General features: G+C 34.6%; 1 protein-coding gene across 1 annotated transcript in view; it reads left to right on the top strand.

Annotated features, from left to right (window-relative positions):
• LOC109675085 (aldehyde dehydrogenase 1A1-like) overlaps window positions 1–15,497 on the top strand; it is a 36,343-nt gene extending 20,846 nt beyond the window's left edge. Inside the window, exons 8-13 of the mRNA XM_020151896.2 lie at window positions 411–513; window positions 2,348–2,532; window positions 5,828–5,992; window positions 9,040–9,197; window positions 10,846–10,920; window positions 14,910–15,497. Coding sequence (XP_020007485.2) covers window positions 411–513; window positions 2,348–2,532; window positions 5,828–5,992; window positions 9,040–9,197; window positions 10,846–10,920; window positions 14,910–14,982 — 759 coding nt within the window. The 3' untranslated portion in view covers window positions 14,983–15,497. The remainder of the gene's footprint in view (window positions 1–410; window positions 514–2,347; window positions 2,533–5,827; window positions 5,993–9,039; window positions 9,198–10,845; window positions 10,921–14,909) is intronic.
• Window positions 15,498–21,516: the final 6,019 nt, after the last annotated feature.

Raw genomic sequence — 21,516 nt, 5'->3', positions numbered from 1 at the left:
AGGGAGGGTGTATAATAAGAAAAGAGGTGAGATTTAGGAGAGTATGTCTACTTGTATGGGTGGAGTTTTCTGGACATCAAAACAAGGATGAAATGTGAACTAGATGAGTTGTGGTTGGGACATGATGTCTGATCAATTCACAGATGACCTTCTGATAAAAGCAAAAAGTAACCTGCAGTCTAGCACAAAAGAACAGCTGTCATGTTCTGTATCTCTGTTCTTTTGTCTGTGAGCATGTTTCTGATTCACCTCATGTCTGCATACTTGCATATGGGAAAAATGTCATTTAGTGTTTCCCCTAAATGAAATGTAATGATGGTACAAACATCATCATATAAATTTAAAATAATAAAAGAATGTGTCTTAATGAGAGCAAACTAAGTCTCCTCCTTTGTAATGCCCCATTTCAGGTTGGCAAACTGATCAAAGAAGCTGCAGGGAAAAGCAATCTGAAGAGAGTCACCCTGGAGCTTGGGGGGAAGAGCCCCTGCATTGTGTTTGCTGATGCTGACTGTGAGTATTACCCTTTTGATAACTTTTCACCCGTCCTCCATTTGGATAACTGATAAAGCCATGCAGTGAACTTGAGTTGTTACAAATAGATTTGCTTCAAAGTGTAAGGAATTAATTAACATTTGCACAAAGTTTAAAAAAGTAGTATGTTCTAAAAATAAAGCCCTCAATTACAATCACAATGGTAACACAGGTCAATTCTATGTACTGTTTGTGTTCAGGTCTTTCCTGAAAGTCTTTTAAATTGTCCTGAAGTTATAACACATAGACATACTAAACATGGATAAAAATTTCTTTCTGGGTTTGGAATAGATTGCGACTTCCTAATCTGAACCCTAGATAACATAAATGCTTTGTGCTTAGGAGCCATAATGTGTATTTAATAATTCATTATCTTTAATTATGAGCATTATGTTAGCATGATGAGATTCATCAGACATAGTGGACTGAGACCCAGTGGGAGACCGTAATTTCACACTTGTTATCTCCCTTCATTCTGAGTCTTATACACATGAGATAAGATAGCTAGAAGAAATGGAAACTTTTAAAATTTCTTTTTTTCCTATCAAGAATAGTTGAGTTTACATATATTAAATCTACACTTATGATGTTATCCACATAGATGATATTATAGGTTAATTCTTATTATATTACCTAATAGAATCCCAAAATTACTTCATACATAAGAGTTCATTACAAGAAACAAATACTAAAACATTCCTCTAAATCTCTTACACTGTTGCATTATTGATATGAGACCATAAACACAAATAGTTTATAGAATTTGTCTGTGTCACTATTGTGAGCTTAGGCAAAGCTTTCCTTAGAGCATATCTTGGTGAACATTCTACAAAAAAGATAAGATTCCTAATTTTCCAACCCTAACTTCTTCCACAACCACTTATGCAGCTATTTATATCACACTTCATACACAGTTATATTAACGTTGAATTGAATTTTCAGCATTTAGAAAAAGAAAATGCAAATAAAAGTTTATTTTTTTTCTTGGGACAACAAGATTTTGATGAAGCAAACCAGGCACACTGGCCATTTAAACTGAACAGATAGTTTATAGGAATAATTAAAATAATATAACATATGTTTTAGATAGATTTGAAAATGTCTGTTCTAGAAAAAGTCCATAAGGTGGGTGGTTAATTCTTAATAGTAGTGGGGTTTGATTAGCTTTGTTAAATTTTCGGAAATTCACTTTTCCTGTTGATGAAAGTATTTTTACGAATGTTTTGAAATTATTTAAGGAAGTGGACAGTTCAGATGTTTTTGTGATCTAACTAAAACCTGAGGACTAAAAGAAACATTCATGGTATACAAAAAATTTCTATCCATATTTGGTTTATCTCTCTGTTATAAATATATGGATTAAACTCATAGTAGTGAAATATAAGTACCTCTAGTATCTATAAATGGAGATGCTTATAAAAGTTACCTGAAGTGATATTTGGTCTTGTGACCAAATCCATACTCTTGGTACTGTCCATATTAAAGTTGTAATATTAATCAACATTTTAGGTGCTAGTAATTATTTTTACCCTTTCCTTAGAAAATATAGGATGATAAAACTTAATTTCTTATCTGGCGTTTAAGATATGAACTATGGTTAGCCCATCTCTGATTATGCATTCATCATTTTTCTATATCACTCTATTGCCTCTGAGAAGCACATATAAAAATAGAAAGTATTCCTTCTTCAGGACTGAGGGCATGGCTTACGTGGTAGAATACCTGCCTAGCAAGCACAGGGTCCTGAGTTCAAGCCCTAATACTGATAAAAAGAAAATATTCCTTCTTTTATAAGTTAATGTTTTCTTTGCAGTGGACCATGCAATTGAATTTGCACACCAAGGGGTATTTTTCAACCAGGGCCAAATATGTGTAGCTGCATCCAGGCTTTTTGTAGAGGAATCAATTTACGATGAGTTTGTGCAAAGGAGTGTTGAGCGGGCTAAGCAGTATGTTCTTGGAAATCCTCTGACTCCAGGAATAACTCAAGGCCCTCAGGTAAGTGGGCAACAGAAAGAATGCCATACCAAGGGGCAAGAATAAAGTTTCCTTTTAGGACCAGATTGTGATTTAGATTTACCTCTCATCTGTACATCTTAAACAATAATGTATCAATATAGAGATTAAAACCCCTGATTTCCATGTAAAGAAATCATTCTGTTCCTGGGTTGTAGATTTTTCATATCCAGAAAGAATTTAGGAGCCAAGCTGGGAATTAAAGGTGTGAAGGAAATTAATAAGCACTATTGATTCCAAGTATCCAGTGAGAAAGTCTTAAGTTTTGGGCATATGCAAGTATTGAAACCTAAAAATTCTAATACAACTGGGTAATGAAGTAAAAACTCCTTTTCATTTTAATCTCATTATAGTTTGGATTTGTCTTTGAGTTTAATGACTGCATAGAGGAATTGCCAATTTTTATCTTATTTGGTAACTTCTCAAAATGAATGCCAAGAAATATATTTGATTCCAATCTAAACTGCTCTCACAGTAGAGAAAAGAATATAATTCTAATTTAAAAAATTTTTCTCACTAAATATCTGTCTACATGTATAAACATAGGTACTTTTATTATACATATATATATGTATATATGTACATACACACACACAAAGAGAAGAAAGTAGAGTACCTAAGATTCTTGATATTGAACATTGGTTGGTCAATATTTTCCTCCACTAAATGCCTACAAGCCAGTCATAGCGTCAAAATATTCGGCTGAAGTATATCCTTGTATCTAAGAGGAAGAAGTTAAAATGAATTTTTAAAATTATCTATTCATAGATTTCTAAAGTAAATAACCCAGTGACCTAACTCACTAATGTAAGGCTTTATCTCTGTAAATAATATATATTTTTATCACATGTTGCACTGAATTACTAGGGTAAGTAGGTATTTTGGAATTTTGAGAAAAAGACTCAGAAGAATCCAGGGGTTCTTTACCCTTACAACTTTTCATCTGTTGTAAACAGAAAAATCTTATGGAGAAGAGACACTCACTCACTAAACCTTAACCTAGTACTTCCTCCATTGTTGGTTAATAAAAGCCATATAAAATATATGTATAGGATCTTCTACATTAATATTACAACAAAACAGTAATATAGAGAAAATAATGGCCAAATTTCTGTTTAGGAAAATATTTTTTAAAAGAAGTTTATTTTTCTTATTTTAAGTATTTTGAGTGTTATGACAATTGCATTACTGTGTATTATTTATATTGTGTTACATATTTGTAAACACATATATTTTTCTTCATTTTTATGGTGATTTTCCTAAATAACTTCATAAATAAAAACATGTAGTTTCTTTAAAACTTGGAAAAAACTCTCCACATTCAAATCCATTTAAATATATAGTTTAAGCGTATTTCAACAATGCAGTGACCTAAAATAATTCAAAGACCAGCCCATGAACCAGTGACTCACCTGGAAGGAGCTCCTGCTACCTGCAAGCATTACTAAACAGTGCATGAGGTCCATAGAGAAAGCCAAGTTCATCCTTAGTCTATCTGAAACTTGCTGAATAAGATTTGTACTCCTGTTGAATCAAAATTAGCCAGGCCAAATTGAGTGATCCCTCAGTGTACCAGAAGTGCTCTGTCATTAGTCCCATGCTCTAGCATGGTGTTCCTCCATTTTCCCCATGAATTGGAACCACATTGGGACTCAGTGGGGCTAGGGCGCAGCCTAAGAAGGACATCTTGCTACCAGATGATGCCAGACCTATTGCCTATAGGAGCACATTGTCTGCAGCAAGGTATTCAATAGAAAGCCTCTATTTTTAGAAGTCAGTGATTATATATGCATTCCAAGAAATATACTCTCAGTCCCTTTCTTTAGTGAGTATGTAGGGATTGAATTCTTACCAAGTGTACACTCTGGTCACAGACGGAAACAATATGACTTTGAAAACTTATCTTTTTTTTTTTTTATTACTGTGGCTTGAGCTTGGAGCCTTGCACTTGTTAGACAAACCCTCAACCATTTGAGCCACTCCAACAGCCCAAGGGAAAAATATATTGAAATAACCAAAACTATCCTGACTCTGAGGTTATAGTCTGATTAATATCTTGCACTAGGCAAAGAAGCTTTCCATGGAGGTACATGAAACCCTTAACTATTTACTAGAATGCTTTAATGAGGCAGAATCTAACACCAACCCTTAAACTGGATTATATTAACTAATATGTAATAATAAACATATTTCTTCTTTTTATACTAATACCACAACTTCTATAAGCTGCTGGAATTGAAGAGGTTTTCTTTGTGGACTGTCCTATTGAATATTGTGTACTAAAGAGCCCGGGGAAACATGGAACCAATTATTGTGTCAAATTTTATAAAATAGTTTCTGATTGCAGAAAGCATTTAGTCATTTAGTTAGATGAGAGCAGAGAAGTGTGAGGTCAGAAATAACTTTTTGGAAGCTTCCTGGCCTTCAAAAGATGGGGAACTTTTCAGAGTCTAAAAAGATAAAGAATTCCACTTTTTTGAGTAGTGAGAGAGACAAATTAAACCAGCGAGAACCCCTGTCACCTTAGCTCCTGTTTCTCCTGTTTGTACTTCAGTCCACACCTGAGACAGGATGTCTCAGACTGATGATATCTAATCAATAGTCACTCAATCATTCAAACACTCATTAAAGGAACTGAGATAATACAGAGTCCTCTCATTCCACGGCATGGAGGAGAGGTATGTGTTACTGGTAACTCCTAACTTGAACTCTGACAACTTTTTTATTCCCCCTTTATAATATTTTAAGCATTCAACTTTTGTGAAACTTGTCATAAACCTCAATGTGGCCCATTTAATGAAGCAGGAAGATAACAATAGGACTGGCTATCAATTTTAGTCAACTTACTGATCTGGAAAATGCCCAATCCATGTTGAGAATGTGTTGTGCAAGGGTGTGCACCAGGCCAAAGGGGATGTTTCAGGACAGGTAGTCCAGGGTCTTCTTAAAGTCTAAACACATCATCATTACTAAACTTTCCTTCCAGAATGGATAAATGACAGTGGTGTGGAAGCCTGATGTGTGTTCAACATTGCACTATGCGTTTCTTACACAATTCTAGATTTATATTTAATAATGTAAATATTGCCAGGTACCTTTCCTGAAAATTCATGCAAAGTAAATGTCACCAAGAACGAATCTGAACCTCTCTCAACTGTTTCAGTTCAACATTAGATTTAATAACAATATTCTAGCATTTTTGGTCCCTCATTAACAAATCCATTAACTTTATTAATTGCTAATATTTTTTACTATTCATATGATATTTCTTAAATAGATTGACAAGGAACAACATAACAAAATACTGGACCTCATTGAGAGTGGGAAGAAAGAAGGGGCCACACTGGAATGTGGAGGAGGACCCTGGGGGAACAAAGGCTACTTTGTCCAGCCCACGGTCTTCTCCAATGTGACAGATGAGATGCGCATTGCCAAGGAGGAGGTAATGGTGTCGTTCCGTTCTGTTCCTTTTGCTGCCATGCGTTGTCTGTGTGCACCAGCTGTGCCTCTGACATACTCAGCTCTTTGAACATCTTTCTCAGTGGATGGTACTCCTCATTTAGCTATGAAAAACACGTAAGTAACCTGTGACTAAGTCTCAATGTGGTAAGGAAACCATTGGGCCTGCCAAGAATTACTAGCCAAGCACAGAGCAGGGTTGCTTAATAATCTTTAGGGACTTCCTTCCTTCACACCATCGTCTAAGGACACAAACTTTAATTAGGAAGAATAAGTTCAAGATATCTACTTGAAAATTGCTGAGAGTAGACTATGTTTTATAACTGCAAATAAATAAATAAATATCTAAATCCTGCTTATTGGGATCATATTTGCCCATGGCCTTTTACTACACATAAACCATCCTAACATTTCAAAGTAATCTTTAGCTCTCTAAGTCATTGCCCAACTTCCACTATGTTTTCACCATATTGTTTGCTTCTGCCTTCTTAATTTTCTATGTATGTATACTTATAGACATATATATATATACAAATATATGTATGCTTACCAAATATTTAACAAAATTACACAAAATTAGAAGTCTAATAATTTAAATATCTGAAACTAAGAACACATAAAGGATCAGGAGTGATGTAGCAGCTAAAAACTTAAACATAATACATATAGTTACATATTTAATATATAAAATGCACACAGAATACAGTTGTACTTCATGCCCACTATATGACAGGTTCTTTTCTTCCATTCTTTCCTTTCTCTCCTTTTTTTCCTTCCTTTCCTTCCTTTCTTCCTTCCTTCTTTCCCTCCCAAATCCTTCCCTTCCTCTTTCTCTCTTTCTCTCTCCCTCTTTCTTTTGCTCCTTCTTTCTCTCTCTCTTTCTGTCTTTCTTTTTTTTCTTTCTTTCTGCCTTCCTTGTCAGTCACGATATCACTTCAGTCACATCCAAGATCTTTTTTCTTTAGTTAGTTTTCAGTTACATTCTTGTTTTTTGTCCAGGGCTGGTCTTGGACCATGATCCTCCTGCTTGTGCTCTCATACCTAATATTATAGGCAGGTGTCCCCGTACTAGGCTTGTGGGTTGAGATGGGGATCTTGGTAACTTTCAGCCTGGCCTGGCAACAAACCATGATTCTCCCTCCTCGTAGCTGGATGAGGATGATAGGGATGAGCACCATATTTGTCCTTAGGTTATTGTCTTTACCCCCAACCCCCACAATGTGATCAAATTAAGAAGAAAGGGTGTAATCTGATTTTCAAACAGAAGTAACAAATAGGGAAAACAAAATAAAAGTAAATGTACGTATATGGATATCCAACATGCTGAGTTTCTCTACATCGATTCAGTCCTTGATTGAATTACAAGTTTGCATCTGTTGGTAAATTCATGTTTGGTTAGAGCTATATGCCTTGTACATCTTGATTAATGCCCAGTAGAGACAATAATAGGAATGTACTCATAATTCAAGGAAACTTTTATGGTGTTTCTCTAGTAGTGTAGTGATGCCAACTATGTGGAAGGTAGAAATGGCAGAACCATACATCAAGGCCAGCATAAGCAAAAAAGTTAGTGAAGCCCCACCTCAAAAAAACGCAAAACAAATGAAAACAAGGTAGGGGTGGCAGTGAATGTCAATAATCTGAGCTCACGAGGAGGCACAGGTTGGAGGATCCTAGTCTGAGGCCAGTTCTGGCCAAAAGTCATGAGACCCTGTCTGAAAATTAACTAAAGCGATAAGGGTTAGAGTGTGGTTGACCAGGTGATAGAGCACTTGCCTAACAAGTGCAAGGTCCTGAGTTCAAACCCAGGGCTTATCAACAAAAGGAACAAAAATGTATATATATATACACATATATATATATATACACATATATATATACAGATACATGCGTATAATATATAATATATAAATACATTTATATATATTTATACATGAACTTCTATGTAATATATATTATATTGCTAGCTGGTTGCTTCAAAGAGGAGCGTGGAGCCATGTATTTTGTTCAACTAAAATTATGTAAACTATTGACACATTTATTGGAGTAGCTGTCTACTTCTATTTCCTAGGTTACAATGTCATGATTACACATACAGCTTTAGGATTTGCACTCAGCCTGTACTGAAGGGCAGCCCCTACACCACTTGCATCAGTGGGGAACACTAGAAAATCAGTTGTCATGTCTGATTTTTGCCTACATTCATTCACATTTCCCATAATATTATGTTGACATTCAGAGCAGCCTCTCTTGTATTAGCTTTAATAAATGTTTAATTGAAATATAGAAGCTTTATTTTAAAGAGAAAATCCAGTTGATTTCCTCCTCTCTGGGGTGAGATACAGAATGAGTTTGGGTCATGATAACTAGTCTACTAGAATAATCAAAGTTTGGTTTATGTTTCCTGTCTTGTCATTATATCCATTGCCAGTGAATCATGCTTTGGTTAGTAAAGGGAACTTAAGAATTTATGCTCTTCCAGTAATGAGCAATTCTGTGGGTATATGTACGTTATACAAGATGTGTCCACAAAATAGAGTCTGACTAAAACTCCATGTTAGTCTACCTAACTTAGCTAATTATAAAAACTTTCAAGTATAGAGGAAGATTTGGTATTTCAATCAATGATGCTGGATATTTAAAACATAAATATTATTATCAATCTTTGTCTATTCATTTATCCTGTAAAGTACTTTCTTTTTATATGTAGTAACTTGGAAGGTGATTATAACTAAGGAGAAAATTTAAAATATTTCCAAAGAAATTGTGAATTAGTGTGAGATCTAGGAAACAATTCCAACACCTAGGAAACAAATATTGCTTTATTTGCTTTTATCCTCTTTTATTTCTAAGGGAATTCAACACATGATCATTGCCTGTTTTCTCCTTCCTTTTCTACAGTTACCTAGCTTGATTCTTACAACTGGGTGTGAACCGAGAAACAAAATTTTAGGCAATTCAGAATAGGAATCTAAACTAAAATTTAAAATATTCAGTTATAACCTATTGTATTAATTTCTTGTGGTATAGATATTTGGACCAGTGCAGCAAATCATGAAGTTCAAATCTGTAGATGAAGTGATCAAGAGAGCCAACAACACTCACTATGGCTTGGCAGCAGGAGTCTTTACCAAAGACCTTGACAGAGCCATGACAGTCTCCTCTGCTCTGCAGGCGGGTGTAGTATGGTAAGTGAAACTGAAGTTACCTACGCCTTTTGATGTTAGGTGTGTCAACAGGTTAACTTATTTTGACTTTTGTAGCCTTGAATTTTTCATTTCAAATTACATAGCCTGCTAGAAAAATTGTTGCTGTTGAAAATGTAGAAAACAACAAAAATGAAAGAAAACATAGTTAAATAAATATTATATTAGAAGAATGTTCATTAACTCTCTCCAGTCTTTTGATTTGCAATTAGTTGCCTAAAATTCTTTATGGATATTCGATTTACACAAAATACATATTGCTAGGCAAGTCTAGGCACATGTCACTATGCTATGTACAAATAAGACAAAGAAAAGTAAGTCTGAAAAAGTTTAATTAGATAAGGCAATGTTTATTGGAAATCTTATGGATGCAAATATTTAATTTATATATCTCATTCTTACTCTGGGATTTTTATACATGCAGGAAGGTTATAATTTAGAAGAACATACTGAGTTTTGAGGAGAATATCCATCTCATTTTGACATAGTTTTAATATTTACTTTATTAATTTTTTAATATTTGATTTTAATATTTACTTTAGTCGATATAAATTCTAAGGCTGTGCTTCTCAAACTTTGGCATCTCCAGCCCAGTCCCTTGTTCCTGGACAGTTTTCTTAGCAGTTTTTAATCCTTTAAGCCTCCCATTTTTCCCTCAGTTCTGGCCGCAGATCATCTTCCTTTTCACATCTGTTTCAGCTTTTTAAAAAACTGAAAAAAACAAACAACAACAAAAACAGTAGAAGCTGAAAAGTGTCCTTAAGGGACATAACCAAACAATTCTTATCCCTCTTGATCTCTTGATGCCATTACATCTTTTCTTCCTAACCCAAGTTATAGTCATCCTTTAGTGAATAGTTACTGCATGTGGCTATGCATTTCTACACTTATCATTTCATCTTACCTTTCAACAACTATTTGTTAAAGTTCAGTAAAAAAGCTTAGTGGGACTAAGTAACTTATCTAGATCCTGGAACAAATAACAGAGCTGAGAGGAAGACCTGTAGTTTCTGACTTTAAAGCAATGGCTCTCAACCCTAGATGTACATTAGTATAAAGTACAATGTCCCTTATTCAATAATCCAAATTCAAAAATGCTGTGAAATGTAATAAAGTCATCCTCAAAAATCTTTCGCTTTTGGAGCATTTTGAAATTTAGCATCAGTGATACTACACCAGTAAAGTCTACACATATGTTTCAAAATTCGAAAAACTGTCCTGGGGAAAGAGAAGGTATGCAACGAACACACCATTGCAATCATTTTGTGGTTGAGTCTCGGCATAGGCCTTGTACTTAAAGAGGTTTTTTTTTTTTTTTTTTTTAATACGATATGGTACTAATGTTCGACTAGCACGAGGAACCAGAGCTCAAAATTTGGTTCTGTTTATACTGGGATGTCACCTTGTTTTCCACCTATTATAATTTGATGCAGAAAGGGAAAAATATAAAAACACAGCATGTGTGTGTGTATGTGTCTTTTTGCATTCTGAATTATAGCACAGTTTTTTTATATCAATGACTATATTATACTGAAATGAGTGGAGTGCTTAAAAAGTGCTTCTAAAATTCTCAATTAAGTAGTTATTTAATAGGTTATGTATGATCTATAATGTACTTAATTTTTGTCAGGGTAAATTGCTACCTGATGTTTTCCGCCCAGTGTCCCTTTGGTGGATTCAAGATGTCTGGAAATGGACGAGAAATGTAAGAATAATTTTATTAAGATACTTATTTAAATAAAAGTTGTTGTTGTTCCCAGGGAATTAACCCATTTTCACCTCCTTAAATAAATCCTGCCTTTGCTCTTTCTTGGAAGTTAATACAACCAAATAGCTTATTAAATGTTGGCTCTACTTCATAAGGAGAGAATGTCAATAGCAGGAGTGAAATAAACTTTAATAAGCACACTAAAATTTTAAATTATCTGAATGAGCTGTTTTTGATTGTAATATATAAACCCAGAGGGAAATTTGGCTGAAGAAGAGACATTTTATAGTTGCAACTAAATTGTGAATATTTATACCTAAAGGCCTTTATGAGTCTTTAATTGCTTTTGTTATATATGTTATATACGTGTATATATACATATACAATGATTTTTTAAAGTATTACACACACATATACACAAGCATAATATTTCTTAGCTTCGTCAAGCACTTTTAACCATTTCAGTTCTTAAAATTTTTTTATGTTTGCTAAATATTCATTAAGACAAAAGATACATCATGTAGAAACTAAACAATCAAATATAATAAAGCTTCTCATTTTTAATGCAAGTAAAATGAATCTCAATTTCTAATTTTCATGGATGTAGTAAATAGAAATAAACTTTGTCATTTGTCTTAATTAATTAGATAAATTATAATAAAACAAATATCTTTGAGAAGGTGGAAAACTGAGGGAATGATAAAATGTTCTAACCACTTTCTCAATACATAGTCACTATGTACTTGCTATGGATGAGGTTATAGAAAACCCAGAGAGTCAGCACTCAGTTTCATACTCTATATTATTGGTGGTAAGAGGAATATGTAAACAGATATATAGTGCAAAGTAGCTACACTCAGTTTGAAATAAGTAGTAACAGATTGGGAACTCATACCTTATGAGGTTAAGGAAGTAGTTCAAGTGAAGAGCAAATTGCTGAAGTACAGAAAATCTGAGTGCCAAGAGAGTATAACATCTTTAACTCATAAATATCATGTGTTACACAAGGTCAAGGTTTCTGTAAGAACAGGAGTAGGAAGAAATAGATTTCTGAAATTCTATTCATGGTTAAGATCGTGTGGTTCTAACTCCACTAATAATTCAGTGGACATAAATGAAGTGACAACTGATACAGAAAGAGTAGAACTCACAGAAAGGGTAGATCTTTGTCTAAAACATGAAGCTGGTGCAGGATGGCCGTAAGTGGAGGAGAGGGCATTCTTATAGGATATGGCACGTGGCATTTTTGAGTGCTATTAACCTTGCTGGTTGGTGTGGATTTATTGGGGGTAGGAAGTATGATTTCAAAGTTCAACATGACATAGGTTAGGAAATCCTAAATCCAAGGATATTAGCTTGGATCTAATTAGTGGAATAGTGAAAAACCATGGATATCTTAAGAATGTTGTTGAGGTCACAGATAGTGGTGAAAGATCAACTGATACAGAGAGCACAGACATGAGAGAAGACAGAAGTGAGACTGACTGACCTGTATTTGTGTGCTGACTCCACCAGTGGCCAGTCGTGTGGACTGGTTCAAATTGACTGGCTTATGGGCTTTGATTTCCTTATATTTTAAGTGGATATATTAGTGTACCTCTTAAGATGGTTGTGAGGGTTAAATGACACATAGAGTGTTCAATCTGTAGTTTTACAATTACCACAAAGAGAGGACTCAAAATTTTTTCCCTTCCCTCATTTCTTCTCTTTATAATGTCCATTACTGGAGAATTCCTTGACAGAACTAGTTACTTTGTACAAAAAAGCTATTACAAAGGTTAGATTACTTTAAAGGACAATTACTTTATTACTGGCCCAATTACCTCACATGTACCCCTTGCAGTGCGGATAAAACAAGCAAAATGTACGAAAAACTAGATACCATGTCAATTTTGTTAGATGCAACTTTTTCAAACTTTAAGGTTGAAGCAAGAGGAAATGAAATTGAAGAAGGACCGAAAGCAGGAATCAATCACACTTTCCTTAAAATCTATAATATGGGTATTTATAATTCACTTCTTTAAAATACAAAGTAAAATACCATACTGTAATCCTGTACTTCAAAAACCAGCTGAGAATGCTAAAAAAAGTTTTAAAAGTTTTGAAAGTTTACATAATAAACTCAGGATATTGAATAAAAAGTCAATTGCTACAAGATGGGAAAAGAGAATCACTAAAGCAATAAACTAAATGACCCCAGCAGGTAAATTATAATTTTTCCTAAAAGTTAGAAAAGCAGAATTTATCAATTGGGAGCAGAGCCCTCAAAGAGCCAAAATAGTTGTGTGCTGATCCACTGTGTTCAATGGTAACTCAGAGGGTCTTAGTCTTGACTTCTGAATCTCTGGTCTTAGTGTTGGCAGTGGCATGTGCTAAATAACAGAAATCCTTCTCTTTGTCTAATACTACTCACTTTCACAAAGATTTACTGGTCACTTACCAAATTATTTCCTTTTTCCTGTCTCATTCAGAAAGGAGGAGTGAGGAAGTTTGGTAAAAACACAGGATGTACAGAAAGAAGTCAAATGAAATTTTTGTTTGATTGTACTGCCAATTCAATTCAGCAAACAGGTCCCTCTGCACAAGGCTCAATTCTGAGTGTGGAGGGAAAAACAAGCATAACTTGTTACTGGCACCTTTTTATGTACAGTGTGGATGATAGAGGAGAATCTGAGTATCATGTTTCTAATAACTTATTAGAAATGCAGCCTCAATCCTCACTGTAGGAGTCCTGAATCAGAATCAGTATGTGAATAAGGTCCAGAATGCTCTGTACACAAATAATTTCACAAGCACAGAAATAGTAACAGGGACTTAGTAAGATAAATGTAAGTAAGTAGATGTTCTTGTGTTCACTCATAGATATAATGTATGCATAGGAATCTCAAAAAGGGGTACCTATTTCAGTTTGAGTATGAAAGTAATTACATTTAAAACTCTCCTGAGAGTGTCAGCACCCTTGTGACCCAAAATACAGTGGAATGACTATTTATGAAAAACCATGAGTTTATTTATTGACTGCTGTGAGATAAAGTGTTTATTAAAATACTGCCTTTTAAGGATTTCAAAGAGCTGAGTCTAAATCATTTTATTACTTTGAAGAACATGCTCATTGAAGCTTCTAAAACCTTAATAAGCCATGAAAATCACCAGTGTAAGGGGATCAGCTTTCTCAGGAGAAAAAGATGTCTTTGACATACCTGTCTACATCACAAGAAGGGAAGGTATAGAAAAGGATCAATATCTCATTCTCTGTCAGCCTCCATGTGCATAGCCTATATGATTTTAAGAATTGTCTTATATACCTTATATCCATGAAATTTGATCTTCTCTTCAAAATAATACAGAGGATATCTGAGCCCAATCCTTATTATCTCAACATAAGGTAAGACATAGTTTTCAAAACTGCTGAGAGGTATAATTCTGATAACAAGATATCAGGGTGAAAACAGATTGTCTTTTGTCATTTGGGTGGCCTTAGGAGATATAACAAATGGTAGGAGATAGGCAAGGTTGTTTAAATGGGAAAACCCAACCTGAGCAAAATGCCAGAATGTCAGCCAATGTTTATCTTCTTTCCTTCTTAAAAAGAAAATATACAAGCATTCCAAAAAGAAGGAAAACTCTGGAACAGTAAAGGTCAGGGTTTCATTTGGTTTGGTCAAGAATTGAGTCAGATTGTTAAAATTACAGCTCTGAGAGTACATCATTATTTTAAGTGAAAGATAATTTTTATTGTCTTTTTAATAAAGACATTATTTTAAATGAAAGAATTTTTCAGAATTGTTTTCTACAAGGGGACTCATGTTCAGCCACATAACTTTTGATCAGCTAGCTACTGTATGAAATCCACTGTACTCAGAAAATATTTTCCATTGTCCCTAACCAAAAAAAAAAAAAAAAAGCATGTACCAAATTAAGGACCACAGTAAAATTGCCCTGCTGTGAGCAATGGTGTTTACAGGTATTTTTTTCCCTATCTCCAGGGGAGAAGAAGGTATCCTTGAATACACAGAGATCAAGACAGTCACAGTGAAAATCTCCCAGAAGAACTCCTAAACATGCCTCATAACATGGAGAGAAGATTCTTCGACAGCTAAGCATCTCCTATAATCACTAATATAGTGGTATTAAATGTAAATTTTTTCTTTTAAGTTTTTAAACATAAGCTAATGATTAGTATTAATACCGTACCTAGAAAACATATAGCTTACTCTGCAAGAATCACTTGCCTTTTGATGTGAGTCCAATTCCTGTTCTAAATTAAAAGGATGAATGTGGATGCAAGATCTATGTAGCTCAATCATAGTTACATGCTTTTCCTTAAGCTTCTTGTCCAGAATAATTATTGTATGGAAGAGGGTAATTAATCACTTAGCACTTCACATAAAGATAATGACTCTTTAAAGTATTTAGTATACATGTTACCTGTAGAGTAAGTAGCAGTCTCCTCAGTAGTTACAATGTGCTTGAAGTGTTTTGAAATGTTTCCTAGAATGTCATATCTGAGTGTCAAATGTGATGCTTAGCTGCAATCTGCATACAAAGCTTAATAAAAACAACCTTTTATGATTCTTGTTGAGTTTGAATTACTTTAGTTAAAGTTTGGGTAATGGTAATTTACTATCTATCCCTGTCATTCAAAAGTACTGTTGAATTAAACAGAGATGAAATTGAAAATAAATATTAAATAAGCCTATTTCCAAATGAGTCAAGAAACATTTTATTTTCTAGGCAATTCTTGAAATCAATAAAATGCATTTGAGACAGACAGGAGCAGTCCTTCCTAAGCATTTATTGAGTACCTATGAAGTGCTAGGCAAAGATGTTACAAAAAATATACTGGGGAACAGAGACACTATTTTTGCCACCCAAAGGAAAATGGGCCTTCTAACTAACATTTTCTTGCTCAATGGGTAATGAAGAAGTGTGACTGTGCCGGTTGGAAATGGAAGGAGATTTGACTGGACATCAGCCATCATGCTGAGAGGATTTTCAGTGAATAAAGGAAGGATGACAACCAATTTCTCAGGACACATTTCTTTCAACAAACTCTGGAGACATTGTACATTTACCTATTGGAGCTTCATACTGCACAATACTCTCATTTTCTGGGTTCTGAGAAGTTTTGAAACCTGTTCAGATTTGTTTCATTATATTTTTTTCTACCAAATTTGTTTAGCAAAAAGCTTGCCTTCGCTCTGACCTCATTTAACACCAATGAATATGAAGAAACCCATGTAGGAAGATGCTGTTCTATGCAATGAGACAGTAGTGTTCTAGGGTAAACTCTGAAGATCACAACGGAGCAGCTGAAGTAATGTTTTGTGTGTAAAAGAAAGTGAGCCATGCTTCCATTATGTCTCCAAATCAAAGAACATCTCATTCTTCTCATGTTCCCATGTAGGACCCATTTTAAGTTGAGAGAATATATGTCTATTACTGTACACTTCTAAAATGTTCTTAAAATGTACTTAAAATGTAAGCTTAGTGATCCTTAGAATAACATTATTTTAGATTAAAATTTTCTATGAATAATTTTACCATTGTACAGTCAAAGATTGCCTAGTGGCCATGAAAGGTCACCATAGAAGCCACTACAGTCATGCATAACAATATAAGGATCAATTAAAGCCATTAAGTTCTTATACCTGAAATAAATTCAACTGACCCATGTTTAGTTTCTCACACTTGTGTGAACCTATAAGATTTGCAATTTGGTTACCTTGTAAGATTTGGGACATAATTAGCATTTTGAAAACTGAAACAACTAAAGCCTTACGTAGAATGAGAAAGTCTATGGATGTTGAGAAAGAAAAATATCCAAATGTGGAGCTGGGTTGAGATTTAGTAAAACCAAACTGTACCATCATTTTTAAAGGATGTTTAAATACCACTCCTGGGCATCTACCCAAAGGAAAATTAAGTCAGGATACAATAGAGACAGTGTACACCAATGTTCATTGTAGCACTACTCACAATAGTCAAGGTATGGAAACAACCCAGATGCCCTACAACTGATGAGTGGATTGAACAATTGTGGAATATATACACAATGGAGTTTTACGCAACTATAAGGAATAAAGACATATGGTTTGATGGTAAATGAATGCAATTAGAGGACATCTTGTTAAGTGAAGTAAGCCAGGCTCAGAAAGATAAAGGCTGCTTGTTTCCTCTCATATGTGGAAAATAGATCCAAAAGATAAACATGTACAGAAAACAAACATGATCATATACAAACTCATACATAGAACATGTTTCTAATAGTGGAACTGCTCTATGGAACTTGGGGAAAGAGGGAAAGGAAAAGAGAATAAGTAATATTGCAAAACATAACATCTGTGAAGGTAGAGGGTATAAGGATGTATATTGAAAGCTTGAAAAGTGGGGGTGGAAGGTAAAGGGGAAGGGTTGAACAGACTAAAGTAAAGTACAGCTACTATGGGGATACATTGAGAAAGCCTTTGACCATCAACTTAAATATTAAGAATGAAAGACCAGACTGTAAAATAGGTATATTATGAGTGTGGGGGCATTAGTGGGGGGGAGGGTGAATGAAGGAGATTAAGGTGAGGGTATATGGTTGATGGATTTCATGCACCTATATGAAATAGAACAAAGAAACCTCTTGCAGTTGCTTTAATTGGGTCGGGGTAGGGGTTGAGGACAAGAGACGATGAGGGCAATTTAACTAATGTACAGTATAAACCTAATCAGAATTGTCACTATGACTAATCCTCTGGATAACAAATATAGCCTAATAAAAATTAATCATAAAATGTGCAAATAATTAATATTGTAATAGCATCCTACAGAACATCTTTTGGGTACAATAAGGGAGTTGCACACAGAACAACACAAAACTCAAAAGAACAACTGTAATACTTGAAAATTAAATAATCTTTGTTATACAAATTAAACATTATAGTATTAAACAGAAAATATCTGTCTTATATTGGCTTATCCTGAGTTTTTGGATGTTATTATATTTCATTATTTGTATGAAAGATATATTGCTAATAATTCTTAAGACTTTGAAAAGTTAACATATTTCTTCCTGGCACAAGTATAAGGAATTTTTATGATTTATTCAGTTTTGCAGTCATAAATATAATCTCACTGTCCTTCTGTCTACATGGTACAAAATGTTTTCATTTCATGGAATGCCAAACTAAGTAACAGAAATCAGAATTTGCTGTTTAGGCTTGGACAATGCTAGGTCTCAGATACAAATTCTAAATGTCTAGTCTACTGTGCTCTTCTCTCTCTTTTTTCCCTCTTTTCCTTTCTTTTAATTCTTGATATTTTTTAGGAATACATACCTCTGAGTTTATTTTGAAGTAGTCAAGGAGAAATAGGAAAGAAATGTTTTTCTTAAATTCTTGCTATCAACTAATAACTAACTTATAGAGAATTATAGTCATTTTTCAGCATATTCTGTAAAACAGTAATAAACTCAAAAGACCTTTTCCCTGAGAAATGTGTGTAATTTTCATGCAACTTGAACCTTTGGAAGTACAAGTAACATCAACAAAACATTTAGCTTCTGGTGACTTTCTCAGGATACACTAACTTAACCAGGGTACATGTTCATTTAAACACTTATTCTCTATTAGACTTTCTTTATTTTTTTTCTTTCTCATCTTTTATCTTATTTGTTATTGTTTCTTCATTTATTCATATGTATATACATTGTTTGGGCCATCACTCCTCCCCCTACCCACAACTCCTTCCCCCCACCCCCCTCGATTCTAGGCAGAACCTCTTCTCCAATTTTGTTGAGGAGAAAACATTAGCTATAATACAAAAGACACAGCATTTTTGCTAGCTTGAGATAAAGACAGCTATACAGAAAATTTCCTAGCATTACTTCCATGCACATATATGTTACAACCCGAATTGATTCATGTTTACCTGACCTCTTCACTACTTCCCAGTCACCTTCCCACAGTGGCCTCTGTTAGTTTAAGATTACTTTATTTGCTCTCTACGGTGGGCACATCAAACACTTTCAAGTTTTAGGCTCCCTTCCCTTTCCCTATTTCTCCTGTTTGTGTTCTCCCCTTGGTGTGTGACCCATGTCCAATGATATTACTGCATTTGTTTTAGGTCTATAATCTACATATGAGGGACAACATAAATTTTTGGCCTTTTGAGCCTGGCTAACTTTGCTTAAGATGATGTTCTCCAGTTATATCCATTTACTTGCAGATGACAAAATTTCATTCTTCTTTGTGGCTGAGTAAAATTCCATTGTGTATAAATACCACATTTTCCTAATCCAATTGTTTGTAGTGGGCATCTTGGCTGTTTCGATACATTGGCTGTTGTGAATAGTGCTGCAATAAACATGGCAGTGCAGATGCCTTTGGAATAACCTGAGTCTCATTCCTTTTGGTATATCTCTAGGAGTGGTATTGCTGGATCATATGACAGAGATATGCTTAGTTTTTTAAGAAGCATTCATACTGTTTTCCAAAGTGGTGGTACTAGCTTACATTCCCAGTGTATGAGGGTTCCTTTTCTCCCTCATCCTCATCTCCCTCACCCTCACCAACATTTGTTGGTGGTGGTGTTTTTGATGATAGCTATTCTAAAAGGAGTGAGGTAGAATCTTAGTGTGGTTTTGATTTGCATTTCCTTTGTGGCCAGGGATGGTGAGTATTCTTTCTTGTATTTTTTGGCCATTAGAATTTCTTCTTTTGAAAAAGTTCTATTTAGTTCAGTTGCCCACTTCTTTATTGGTTCATGGTTTTAGGTAAGTTTAGTTTTTTTGAGTTCCCTATATATTCTTATTGCCAATCCTTTGTCTGATGTACAGCCAGCAAATATTTTCTTCCATTCTGTGGGTAGTCTCTTCAGTTTAGAGACCATTTATTTTGTTGTGCAGAAACTTTTTAATTTCATGTAATCCCATTTATCCATCATTTCTCCTAGCTTCTGGGCTGCTTGAGTTCAACTGAGGAATTCTTTGCCTATACTTATTGCTTCCAGAGTATTCCCTACTCTTTCCTGTACTAACTTCAGAATTTTGGGTCTGATATTATGGTCCTTAATCCACCTTGAGCTGATGGTAGTACAGGATGATAGACATGGATCTAGTTCCAGTTTTCTGCAGGCCGATATCCAGTTCTCCAAGCAACATTTGTTGAAGAGGCTGTCTTTTCTCCACCATATGTTTTGATGCCTTTGTCAAAAATAAGGTGGGCACTGCTGTGTGGATTCATATCTGGGTCCTCTTTTCTGTTCCACTTGTTTTCATATCTATTTTTGTGCCAGTACCATGCTATTTTTATTGCTATGGCTCTGTAATATTGTTTGAAGTCAGATGTTGTGATACCTCCAGCATTGCTCTTTTTACTGAGTATTGCCTTGGCTATTCATGGTCTCTTGTTTTTCCAAATGAACTTTAGGGCAGATTTTTCAATCTCTGTGATGAATGTCATTGGGATTTTGATGAGAATTGCACTGAACATGTAGATTGCTTTTGTAAAAATAGCCATTTTTACAAAACATTTTACATGTTGATTCTAACAATCCATGAGCAAGGGAGATCTTTCCACCTTCTGTAGTCTTCCTTACTAAATTTCTTCAGGGGTTTGTAGTTCTCCTGGTAGAGGTGATTCACATCCTTTGGTAAGTTTACTCCTAGGTATTTGATATTTTGAAGCTATTGTAAATGGAATGCTTTCATATATTCTTTCTCAATTTGTTCATTGTTGGTGTATTGAAAGGCCACTGATTTTTGAAAGTTGATTTTGTATCCTGCTACATTGCTGAAGCTGTTTATGGTGCCTGAGAGTTTTTAGGTAGAGTTTTTGGGTCATTGAGGTATAGGATCATGTCATCTGGAAATAGGGATACTTTGACAATTTCATTACCTATTTGTATTCATTTTATTTCTTCTTCTTGCCTTATTCCTCTGGCTAGGAATTCCAGGCTATGTTGAATGAGAGTGAGGATAGTGGGCACCCTTGTCTCACTCCTGATTTATGGTGAAATGGTTTCAGTTTTTCTCCATTTAGTACAATGTCACTATATGTCATTTATAGCCTTTATAATGTTAAGGTGTATTCCTTCTACTCCTAGTTTTCTTAAAGCTTTTATCATGAATGGTGTTGAATCTTATCAAAGTCTTTTTCTGCATCTATTGATGTGATCAAGTGGTTTTTGTCCTTGTTTCTATTAATATGCTGTTTGACATTTATTGAACCACCCCTGAATCCTTGGGATGAAGCCCACTTGGTCATGGTGAATGATTTTTCTGATATGTTGTTGGATTCAGTTTGCCATTATTTTATTAAAGATTTTTGCATTGATGTTCCTTAAGGTGATTGGCCTTTTATTCTCCTTTTGGATATGTCTTTGTCTGGTTCTGGGATGAGTATAATACTGGTTTCATGAATGAGTTAGGCAGTGTTTCCTCCTTTTCTGTTTCATACTGTTTCATAGAAAAGTTTAAAGTGAATTGGTATTAATTCTTCTTTAAAGGTCTGATAGAATTCAGCACAGAATCTGTCAGGGCCTGGATTTTTCTTATGTGGGAGACCCTTTATTGCTGCCTCAATTTCATTTCGTTTTATATATCTT

This window comes from Castor canadensis, chromosome 13 (assembly GCF_047511655.1).
Source record: "Castor canadensis chromosome 13, mCasCan1.hap1v2, whole genome shotgun sequence".
In the NCBI taxonomy this organism is placed as follows: Eukaryota; Metazoa; Chordata; class Mammalia; order Rodentia; family Castoridae; genus Castor; species Castor canadensis.
The sequence above is the reverse complement of the archived record's forward strand: the minus strand, read 5'-3'. Positions and strand labels throughout refer to the sequence as shown.